This window comes from Oncorhynchus clarkii, unplaced genomic scaffold (genome assembly GCF_045791955.1).
Source record: "Oncorhynchus clarkii lewisi isolate Uvic-CL-2024 unplaced genomic scaffold, UVic_Ocla_1.0 unplaced_contig_1387_pilon_pilon, whole genome shotgun sequence".
Classification (NCBI taxonomy): Eukaryota; Metazoa; Chordata; class Actinopteri; order Salmoniformes; family Salmonidae; genus Oncorhynchus; species Oncorhynchus clarkii.
Window position 1 is genome coordinate 23639 of NW_027259272.1, and position 12190 is coordinate 35828.

Here is a 12190-nt window from a genome sequence, read left to right on the forward strand (position 1 = left end):
CCCTTAAGTTAATACTTTGTAGCGCCACCTTTTGCTGCGATTACAGCTGTAAGTCGCTTGGGGTATGTCTCTATCAGTTTTGCACATCGAGAGACTGACATTTTTTCCCATTCCTCCTTGAGCATTTGTGAACAGCAGTTTTCAGTTCTTTCCACAGATTCTCGATTGGATTCAGGTCTGGACTTTGACTTGGCCATTCTAACACCTGGATATGTTTATTTTTGAACCATTCCATTGTAGATTTTGCTTTATGTTTTGGATCATTGTCTTGTTGGAAGACAAATCTCCGTCCCAGTCTCAGACTCCATCAGGTTTTATTCCAGAATGGTCCTGTATTTGGCTCCATCCATCTTCCCATCAATTTTAACCATCTTCCCTGTCCCTGCTGAAGAAAATCAGGCCCAAACCATGATGCTGCCACCACCATGTTTGACAGTGGGGATGGTGTGTTCAGCTGTGTTGCTTTTACGCCAAACATAACGTTTTGCATTGTTGCCAAAAAGTTTTGGTTTCATCTGACCAGAGCACCTTCTTCCACATGTTTGGTGTGTCTCCCAGGTGGCTTGTGGCAAACTTTAAACAACACTTTTTATGGATATCTTTAAGAAATGGCTTTCTTCTTGCCACTCTTCCATAAAGGCCAGATTTGTGCAATATACGACTGATTGTTGTCCTATGGACAGAGTCTCCCACCTCAGCTGTAGATCTCTGCAGTTCATCCAGAGTGATCATGGGCCTCTTGGCTGCATCTCTGATCAGTCTTCTCCTTGTATGAGCTGAAAGTTTAGAGGGACGGTCAGGTCTTGGTAGATTTGCAGTGGTCTGATACTCCTTCCATTTCAATATTATCACTTGCACAGTGCTCCTTGGGATGTTTAAAGCTTGGGAAATCTTTTTGTATCCAAATCCGGCTTTAAACTTCTTCACAACAGTATCTCGGACCTGCCTGGTGTGTTCCTTGTTCTTCATGATGCTCTCTGCGCTTTTAACGGACCTCTGAGACTATCACAGTGCAGGTGCATTTATACAGAGACTTGATTACACACAGGTGGATTGTATTTATCATCATTAGTCATTTAGGTCAACATTGGATCATTCAGAGATCCTCACTGAACTTCTGGAGAGAGTTTGCTGCACTGAAAGTAAAGGGGCTGAATAATTTTGCACGCCCAATTCTTCAGTTTTTGATTTGTTAAAAAAGTTTGAAATATCCAATAAATGTTGTTCCACTTCATGATTGTGTCCCACTTGTTGTTGATTCTTCACAAAAAAATACAGTTTTATATCTTTATGTTTGAAGCCTGAAATGTGGCAAAAGGTCGCAAAGTTCAAGGGGGCCAAATACTTTCGCAAGGCACTGTATTTGAGGTAGATATGTACCTGAAGGCAGGGTGAAGTGACTAGGCATCAGGATAGATAATAATGTATTTGAGGTAGATATGTACCTGAAGGCAGGGTAAAGTGACTAGGCATCAGGATAGATAATAATGTATTTGAGGTAGATATGTACCTGAAGGCAGGGTAAAGTGTCTAGACATCAGGATAGATAATAATGTATTTGAGGTAGATATGTACATGAAGGCAGGGTAAAGTGACTAGACATCAGGATAGATAATAAGGTATTAGAGGTAGATATGTACATGAAGGCAGGGTAAAGTGACTAGACATCAGGATAGATTATAATAAGGTATTTGAGGTAGATGTGTACCTGAAGGCAGGGTAAAGTGACCAGGCATCAATGAAACACAGTCAGTATCATACAGCAGACTAGAACTTGGACAAGAAACAGAAAAAACATTCTTCCTCCTTTCCTTCGATAGCAGGAGAATAACAACACAGGTCTAACAAAATCTGATTTACGTGCAAGCGAGCGTATGAGGAAATCTGTCCAATCAGATTCCAGCTATACGCAAACTTGTATGTTGAAACATTATATATCATGTTGAATATTATATTAAGTAATTGCTACATCTACTATGTAAGTAATGTCTAATTAGCATAGGCTGGCCTATATTATATCATAATTTCCATATGACATTTTACATATCGCCAAATAATGCATCCCAAAAATGGCACTCAATTCCCTGTATAGATCATTACTTTTGGCCAGGGTCCATAGGGTTCTGGTCAGGAGGGTCCATAGGGTTCTGGTCAGGGTCAATAGGGTTCTGGTCAGGACCCATAGGGTTCTGGTCAGGGTCGATAGGGTTCTGGTCAGGACCCATAGGGTTCTGGTCAGGGTCCATAAGGTTCTGGTCAGGGTCCATAGGGTTCTGGTCAGGACCCATAGGGTTCTGGTCAGGGTCCATAGGGTTCTGGTCAGGACCCATAGGGTTCTGGTCAGGGTCCATAGGGTTCTGGTCAGGACCCATAGGGCTCTAGTCAGGAGGGTCCATAAGGTTCTGGTCAGGACCCATAGGGCTCTAGTCAGGAGGGTCCATAAGGTTCTGGTCAGGACCCATAGGGCTCTAGTCAGGAGGGTCCATAAGGTTCTGGTCAGGACCCATAGGGTTCTGGTGAGGAGGGTCCATAAGGTTCTGGTCAGGACCCATAGGGCTCTAGTCAGGAGGGTCCATAAGGTTCTGGTCAGGACCCATAGGGCTCTAGTCAGGAGGGTCCATAAGGTTCTGGTCAGGACCCATAGGGCTCTAGTCAGGAGGGTCCATAAGGTTCTGGTCAGGACCCATAGGGTTCTGGTCAGGGTCCATAAGGTTCTGGTCAGGACCCATAGGGTTCTGGTCAGGGTCCATAGGGTTCTGGTCAAGACCCATAGGGTTCTGGTCCGGGTCCATAAGGTTCTGGTCAGGACCCATAGGGCTCTAGTCAGGAGGGTCCATAAGGTTCTGGTCAGGACCCATAGGGCTCTAGTCAGGAGGGTCCATAAGGTTCTGGTCAGGACCCATAGGGCTCTAGTCAGGAGGGTCCATAAGGTTCTGGTCAGGACCCATAGGGTTCTGGTGAGGAGGGTCCATAAGGTTCTGGTCAGGACCCATAGGGCTCTAGTCAGGAGGGTCCATAAGGTTCTGGTCAGGACCTATAGGGCTCTAGTCAGGAGGGTCCATAAGGTTCTGGTCAGGACCCATAGGGCTCTAGTAAAAAGTAGTGCACTATGTAAGGAATAGGGTTCCATTTGAGACGGCACTGTGGTCTGCAGGGGAGGAGTGTAGAAATGAGGGTCAAGGAATGGTTGTCAGTGGAAAACAATGTCCCCGGCTCCGCTGGCTAAGTAGGTTACCTCTGCTGCTCCTGAAAGTTCTGGTCTACTTCAAACATTCTCGCTGACTCAGCTTTCTACAGGTTTCAACTGTTTAAAGGAAATTATTTCAACCTAGAGGTCTTCTGTCCTGTATAGTGTCAACAATCTCAAAACCTTTGATATAATGCACAATATTAAGGCATTAGGTTACCATAACTCCTGTGATAGCTCACAAATTAAATATTAATTTGCATAACTGACAATTCTAACAATGATCTTTTAAAAAAAAAACGTGAGTTTTTAAACCACAGATGGATAACTTTATATTTCAGTTCACTGTAAAATTGCATATCAATATTTTAACGCAGTTTGTGTGACGCGTAGCACCACCATGTGGTCCTTACATAGAATTATTTGAACCTAGTTTCAACTCATGAACTTTGACCTCTACATTTTAGTCATTTAGCGGACAATCTTATACGAGGCCTGTCATGCCAAATCATGTTTTGGAAGTTCTAGCGACAGCCCTAGCAACGGAAGCTAGAACTCATCGAATCCCATTGTGACGCGGGGAGCGTTTTTTTGGAATGACAAGCCCGGGTTACCAAAAGCATCTTAAGGCTAAGTTTATCGTTAGTACCTTCGTAGCCGCATCGTTAAATCTCAGAGCTGTTTTATTTAACCCCATCAGTCCCGAAACCCAGCTTTTCATCATCTTTCATTTATCTGCCCTTATATTTAACCTCACAATTAAGTGTTTTACAATGTTATTTTCTGGACAACCAGGGCTACAAGTAGAACACAAAGCAATTTGACATAGTTGCATTCATTCGTTTTTTTGTTGTACAAATCTTTAAAAAATGTGGTCTGTCATAGAAATAAAAACAGATAAAAATTCATCTATATGGATGCTTTGAGTAAATAAATAGTTTGCTCACTCGGCAATTACTATCCATGACCAGAGACAACTGTGAAGAGTTTGGAATTTGTGACAGCAATTAAGTGAGCTTATTACAGTATTATAGACATTATGTCCCATAGGGCGGCGCACAATTGGCCCAGCGTCGACTGGGTTTAACCTGTGTAGGCCGTCATCGTAAATAAGAATTTGTTCTTAACTGACTTGCCTTGTTAAACAAAAGGTTAATTAAAGGATGCATAAAAAAATATATATATATATATATATATGAATCACAGACAGTGTCACCAGCAAACAACCCCCACACCTCCTCCTTCATGCTTCACGGTTGGAAACACATGCTGAGATCATCCGTTCACCTACTCTGCGTCTCACAAAGACACGGCGGATGGAACCAGAAATCTCTCATTTGGACTCATCAGAACAAAGGACAGATTTCCACCGGTCTAATGTCCATTGCTCGTGTTTCATGGCCCAAGCAAGTCTCTCCTTCTTATTGGTGTCATTTAGTAGTGGTTTCTTTGCAGCAATTCGACCATGAAGGCCTGATTCACAGTCTCCTCTGAACAGTTGATGTTGAGATGTGTCTGTTACTTGAACTCTGTGAAGCATTTATTTGTGCTGCAATCTGAGGTGCAGTTAAGTCTGATGAACTTATCCTCTGCAGCAGAGTTAACTCTGGGTCTTTCATTCCTGTGGCGGTCCTCATGAGAGACAGTTAACTCTAATGAACTTATCCTCTGCAGCAGAGGTAACTCTGGGTCTTCCTTTCCTGTGGCGGTCCTCATGAGAGACAGTTAACTCTAATGAACTTATCCTCTGCAGCAGAGGTAACTCTGGGTCTTCCTTTCCTGTGGCGGTCCTCATGAGAGACAGTTAACTCTAATGAACTTATCCTCTGCAGCAGAGGTAACTCTGGGTCTTCCTTTCCTGTGGCGGTCCTCATGAGAGACAGTTAACGCTAATGAACTTATCCTCTGCAGCAGAGGTAACTTTGGGTCTTCCTTTCCTGTGGCGGTCCTCATGAGAGACAGTTTCATCATAGCGCTTGATGGTTTTTGAGACTGCACTTGAAGAAACTTTCAAAGTTCTTGAAATGTTCCAGATTGACTTAAAAGTAATGGATTTTCATTTCTCTTTGCTTATTTGAGCTGTTCTTGCCATAATATGGACTGCCTGTTCAGGGGAAGAACGACAGATTTGTACCTTGTTGCAAGTTCAAACCCCCGATCTGACCTTCCGGTTACTAGTCCCAACGCTCTAACCACTAGGCTACCCTGCCGCCCCATTCAACTAATAGATAAGACAACCACATCGCAGTCAAACATTATATAACTTCACTATATTTCTACAAATAGCATCTTAGTTTAATAACAATTTGACACGTTTCTTTTGTGTAAATAATGTTTAATGGCAACGAGTGGGCATGTTGAACAACAGTAAAGAGCCAGGGTGGGTTTTATGCCCTGTGTCATGAGGAGAACTAGCATTTGGCACGTTCAGTTAAAATAAAAACGGGCATAAAAACAGAACAACGAAACATTTCTTTATCCATAATGTCTTCAACAACAAAATTATATTCTCGTGGACGTGCTCAAAGGAGACATAAATACAATGTCTACATCCCCAAATGGCACCCTATTGTCTTTATATAGTGCACTACTTTACACCTGAGTCCTAGTCAAAAAGTAGTGCACTATATAGGGAAATAGGGTGCCATTTAGCTCACAGCCCTTCGTGTAGATCTGAAAAGAGAGATATAGGGAACATATCCTTTCAGTGCCTTGGTAGGCACTCTAGATTATCTCTAAAAACAACATAACTCCACAGTTGTATCCCAAATGACACATACATACATACATACATACATACATACGGGCAGTGGTCATGGCACCCTATTCCCTATATAGTGTACAGAGACAATGGGCTGAGGTCATAAGTAGTGCACTAATATATATATATTATGCATGTATGTATGTATGTATGCAATAGGGTACCATTTAGGATGCACTTCAATAATAGCTTCCTCCCTCCACATAGAGTGACCACTGATCCTACCATTGGCTGGATTGGGGTAAACAGCCCTATCCAACCACGTTAGATCAGCGATGGTTTCAGGGAAAGAAAAGACCACAGGAAGGATGCATTAACCAGAGACGTAAAACAGGGCCCCAATTTTTTTTTTTTTTTTTTTTTTTACAGCACCAACAACGCAAAAGGCTTGAAAAGCAAATTAAAACTCAAAATTCTCTAAAATGGCTTCCTATCCTTGTTCCCTGTCCTGCGTTCTCACTGCCAGTGTCCTGAGAGAATGTCTGGGACTCAAATGGAACCCTATTCCTTCTGTAGTGCACTACTTTCGACCACTACCAATACACCTCTGGTCAAAAGTGGAGCCCTATATTGGGAATAAGAATGGTCATTTGGGACACACAAACTGGTAGGTTAAAGCACTGTGGTGGGAAAGCAATGAATCCTATCCAGTCTAGTAACCCTTGTGTTGACGAAGGAAAGGAAACAAAGGGGGAATGAAGCCGTTTCAACTACTGGAAAAGAAGACAAAGAAGAACGATGTAACTAAAACCTCTGATACAGACTGAGGGAAAGTAAGGCAGGTGCATGGAGTTTCTCTGCTAGCGATTCCAAACAGATGGGAATGAATTCAAGAAGCCCTTTTTGTTAAAGAAACAGAATGGCATACAGTCTGATAAATAAAAATGTTGGAAGAAAAAAAATGGCGTATGAAATGTTTGACTTTAGAAACAGATTACTGAAAACACTGATTTCTTTTTCTTCTCCATCATTCCTGAAATTTTAAAACTGTACACAACAATCTGTATCAATAGGCACTTAAATAAGTTATATATATATATATTTTTTTTTATTATTATTTTATTTTTCTGTAGTAATGGCACGTGACGATAATGGGAAAAAAAATAAAAAAAATCGGGATCACTTGAGATTGGCAAGGAGCAGATAAAGCCGAGATGCATTGTGGAGTTTGTAGTCCTACTGGGAGGAGCTGTAGTCCTTCAGATGATAAGATCTAGTTTGAAGTTTCACCATACTGCTTATACCAAGAAGTGCTTAGTGGGGGGGGCCAGGGTTCCCCAACTGGAGGCCCATGGGCCATTCCCCAAGTTGACCCCCCCCAAAAAAAACAATTTTATTTGTATTTTTTAGTGTTTGGACATAAGACTAGAAACACCAGCCAATCAGCTCCAAGTCATTTAACATTTTAGAAATATGTTCCAAAGTGATTGTATACGAACGTAAGCAAGGTTTGAAATGATTATGTTTTAGTCATATGTTATATCTGTTTGGGGTTCTTGCGGTCAATTTGCAGTCTACAAATGATTTGTAATTATGTTCCGGCCCCCCTGACCATCCGCTCAAGAAAATAAAAAAACTTGGCCTGCGGCTGAAACTAGTTGATGGTCCCTGGCATAGGGTCTAGGGGTGGATCTGGGATTGGGCTGTTGACAACAGCTAGAGCAGTGGCATGAGAAGGCTGGATGCAGCATGAGGGGGACAGGATATAGGGGACAGGATATAAGGGAGTCTTTTTGGGGTGGGTAGGGGTTGGAGGGGTTGAGGGGGGACAGGATATAGGGGAGTCTTTTTGGGGTGGGTAGGGGTTGGAGGGGTTGAGGGGTGACAGGATATAAGGGAGTCTTTTTGGGGTTGGTAGGAGGGGGACAGGATATAGGGGAGTCTTTTTGGGGTGGGTAGGGGTTGGAGGGGTTGAGGGGGGACAGGATATAGGGGAGTCTTTTTGGGGTGGGTAGGGGTTGGAGGGGTTGAGGGGGGACAGGATATAAGGGAGTCTTTTTGGGGTGGGTAGGGGTTGGAGGGGTTGAGGGGGACAGGATATAGGGGAGTCTTTTTGGGGTGGGTAGGGGTTGAGGGGGGACTTTATGAGGACTTCTCTTTCTTTGATCTCGGCGAATCAGCTCCGTTGGAACTTACTCCGTTCACTCCATTGGCTGCAAACGACAGAGAAGGAAGTGAAGGTACATGAAGGTACATGGAGCAAGAGAGAGAGAAAAAAACTAACAGTATAATGACATTTTCCTCACTTGAATCTGAAAAACTACAATAACTTCATTAAAACAATATAAAATATATATAAAACAATATTAAAAAATATAAATGGACTTTCCCCAGTATTCTTTCACATTATCAATGTGTATTTTCTAGCATTCTAGTATAGTGTTGCTTCCTGGGTTATATAGTGTTGCTTCCTGGGTTATATAGTGTTGCTTCCTGGGTTTCTGCAACTATCCTCTGGTATGTAGTTCTGCTCACCTTTGTCTTTCTTGGACTTGCTCTTGGGAGCTTGGGGCTTCTTGGGTTTCACGGGCTGGGCCTGGGCCTGCTCTCTCCACCTCCTCAGCTGGAAGTTGATGAACTTCCACATCATGCAGGCCTGAGTCACACAGATGGTCGCCAGCACAGTGATCCTGTGGGGGAGGATATTAAAAAAAAGGTGTTAGCCACACTTAAAGTATGAAGTGGTTGATTCATGAAGTGGTTGATTCATGAAGTGGTTGATTCATGAAGTGGTTGATTCATGTATGTGGTTGATTCATGTACATGTCAGACACAGTGTGAGGTTACAGTCTTGCATTGCGCCTATCTGCAGTTCATATTGCTCAGTCTCGGTCTAGTCAAGTCATCCCCCCACACATACACTCACTCACTCTCTTACCGAACAAAGAGCACGTTGAAGTTTCCGTTAGCCAGGTCCAGTACCTGTTGATCAGCGTTGGCCAGGCCGAAACCCACAGTCAGGACAGACAGGGACAGGGTGAGCAGCCGTCCAAGAACAAACAGTATTGCCCAGACAGTAAACCTAGGAGAGAGACACACACACACACATCCTCAACTTCAACTCTCTCAGTGTGTGACCTCAACTGACCCAGTCGGTCTCTTCTGTGTGTGTGTGTGTGTGTGTGTGTGCGCGCTCACCCAGTCTGTCTCTTCTCGTTGCTGAAGTAGACCAGGCGGGACACGTGGAAGAGAAGCTCTACGAAGCAGTGCAACACCAGCAGGACCAGAGCCAGACGATTCAGACTGGAAGACACAAAATGGACGCCGTTAGACGCTTCATAGAGAGGTAGCTATCACCATGATCTATTTTTGTAAGATAAAAAAAAGCCCCAGAAAGCACCAAAAAGTAGATAAGGTATTGGGACATACTGAAGCTACTAAGTTCAGCTAAGGTTGAGCGTGGGAGCAGGCCTACTCAATAATCATAAACAACATGTTGACGTGAACCTGCGGCCGCGTTGACCTGAACCTGCGGCCGCGTTGACGTGAACCTGCGGCCGCGTTGACGTGAACCTGCAGTAATGTTGACGTGAACCTGCAGTAATGTTGATGTGAACCTACAGTAATGTTGACCTGAACCTGCAGTAATGTTGATGTGAACCCGCAGTAATGTTGACGTGAACCTACAGTAATGTTGACCTGAACCTGCAGTAATGTTGACGTGAACCCGCAGTAATGTTGACGTGAACCCGCAGTAATGTTGACGTGAACCCGCAGTAATGTTGACGTGAACCCGCAGTAATGTTGACGTGAACCCGCAGTAATGTTGACGTGAACCCGCAGTAATGTTGACGTGAACCTGCAGTAATGTTGACGTGAACCCGCAGTAATGTTGACGTGAACCCGCAGTAATGTTGACGTGAACCAGGTCTTACTTGAGGATGTAGGCTCCTGCGATGTGGACCAAGTACAGAGCGATATACACCAACTGCCGAGGAATATCCTCCTACACAACACACACACGATGTCAGTAAAATACTCACTCTGTTAGTGAGCTTAATGCCCTCAAGCAAATGTTTGAAATTGATTTTTTTTAAACAATGTTAACGTATGGAAAGCAAACACGAAATGCCATTCTACTCCAGTACAGTAACTTCACACACACACTCACCTTCTTGGTCTTCTGAAAGTAGAGCTCGGGCAGAGCGTGAAGCCAGTAGCCCATCTGACAGATGAAAAAGAACTTCATCTGAAACCTACAAGCAGGACAAACAAAACACAAAGTCTGTCAATTCTACCTTACATTTAGTATTTTTTGGTTATTTATCAGAAACCTTTCTCCAGAGCAACTTACAATCAGTGCATTCAACTAAGCTAGGTAGATCACAGTGAGTAAACCTTTCTTCTCAAAAAAGTAGCTATCATTTGCAATCAAATATCTCAGAATAATTAAAAATCGCTAATCATATTTTTTTAGAAACAAAAATGGGACATAGGATGAGTAATGCGGACTAAAGACTCCTTCCATACGAGAGTCAGTACCAACCTGTATGTTTAAACAAACCCAGCTACTGTTTGCGTTGTGTTTACATAGTTTGACTTCAGTACTTACGGCATCAAGGTATGGGGGTAGCCTTCCCACAGATTCACTGGGTTGGACAGGAAGTTCTCCTGGACGAGAATATTAGAAAGAAAGAAATATGATCATAAGGAGGACAAGAAGAGAGAGGAGAAATGCTAATCTGCGTGGCTGGCTACGTGAATAATGTGATACGCCTTTTATATTTCATTTGGAATTAACTCAACGCCTCCAGCTGTCAAATGAGCTAGCTTATTTAGCTCTCACTGGCCACAATGGATTTAAAACTAACCGCAGAGAGGATGCTGCAAAGCTCCAGCTAGCTCCTCGTTAAAATCCTACCCCCCCTCCAGAAGTGTCACCAGGATAGGATGATTTTTAATATGGAGGTAAAGATGAACAGAGTCAAGTACAGAGGGATCCTTGATGAAGCCCCGCCTCCATGTAATATTTCTGTTTTTTATTTGTAATAAATTTGCTAACATTTCTAAAAAAAATGGTTTTTGCTTTGTCATTATAGGGTATTGTGATGCCATTATGGGGTATTGTGATGCCATTATGGGGTATTGTGATGTCCTTATGGGGTATTGTGATGTCCTTATGGGGTATTGTGATGTCCTTATGGGGTATTGTGATGTCATTATGGGGTATTGTGATGTCATTATGGGGTATTGTGATGTCCTTATGGGGTATTGTGATGTCCTTATGGGGTATTGTGATGTCCTTATGGGGTATTGTGATGTCCTTATGGGGTATTGTGATGTCCTTATGGGGTATTGTGATGTCCTTATGGTGTATTGTGATGTCATTATGGGGTATTGTGTGTAGATTGATGAGGGGGGGGGGGGGACAATTGAATAAATGTTAGAATACGGCTGTAATGTAACAAAATATGGAAAAAGTCAATGGGTCTGAATACTTCCCAAATGCACTGTATACAGGGTAATCATATTGTATACAGGGTAATCATACTGTATACAGGGTAATCATACTATATACATCGTCAGTTCCACTGTATACAGGGTAATCATACTATATACAGGGTCAGTTCCACTATATACAGGGTAATCATACTGTATACAGGGTAATCATACTGTATACAGGGTAATCATACTATATACAGGGTAATCATACTGTATACAGGGTAATCATACTATATACAGGGTAATCATACTGTATACAGGATCAGTTCCACTGTATACAGGGTAATCATACTGTATACAGGGTAATCATATTATATACAGGGTCAGTTCCACTGTATACAGGGTAATCATACTATATACAGGGTAATCATACTGTATACAGGGTAATCATACTGTATACAGGGTAATCATACTATATACATCGTCAGTTCCACTGTATACAGGGTAATCATACTATATACAGGGTCAGTTCCACTGTATACAGGGTAATCATACTGTATACAGGGTAATCATACTGTATACAGGGTAATCATACTGTATACAGGGTAATCATACTATATACATCGTCAGTTCCACTGTATACAGGGTAATCATACTATATACAGGGTCAGTTCCACTGTATACAGGGTAATCATACTATATACATCGTCAGTTCCACTGTATACAGGGTAATCATACTATATACATCGTCAGTTCCACTGTATACAGGGTAATCATACTATATACAGGGTCAGTTCCACTATATACAGGGTAATCATACTATATACAGGGTAATCATACTATATACAGGATCAGTTCCA

General features: G+C 42.5%; 1 protein-coding gene across 1 annotated transcript; it reads right to left on the minus strand.

Annotated features, from left to right (window-relative positions):
* Nucleotides 1-5523: 5523 nt before the first annotated feature.
* On the minus strand, nucleotides 5524-10559 carry LOC139399925 (translocating chain-associated membrane protein 1-like 1; the record flags this gene model as incomplete). The annotated part of the gene is given in 7 exon segments (XM_071145055.1): nucleotides 5524-8101; nucleotides 8424-8578; nucleotides 8827-8970; nucleotides 9087-9191; nucleotides 9824-9894; nucleotides 10060-10144; nucleotides 10501-10559. Coding segments are annotated over 7 exon segments (690 nt in total), but the record flags the coding sequence as incomplete, so codon positions are not given.
* Nucleotides 10560-12190: the final 1631 nt, after the last annotated feature.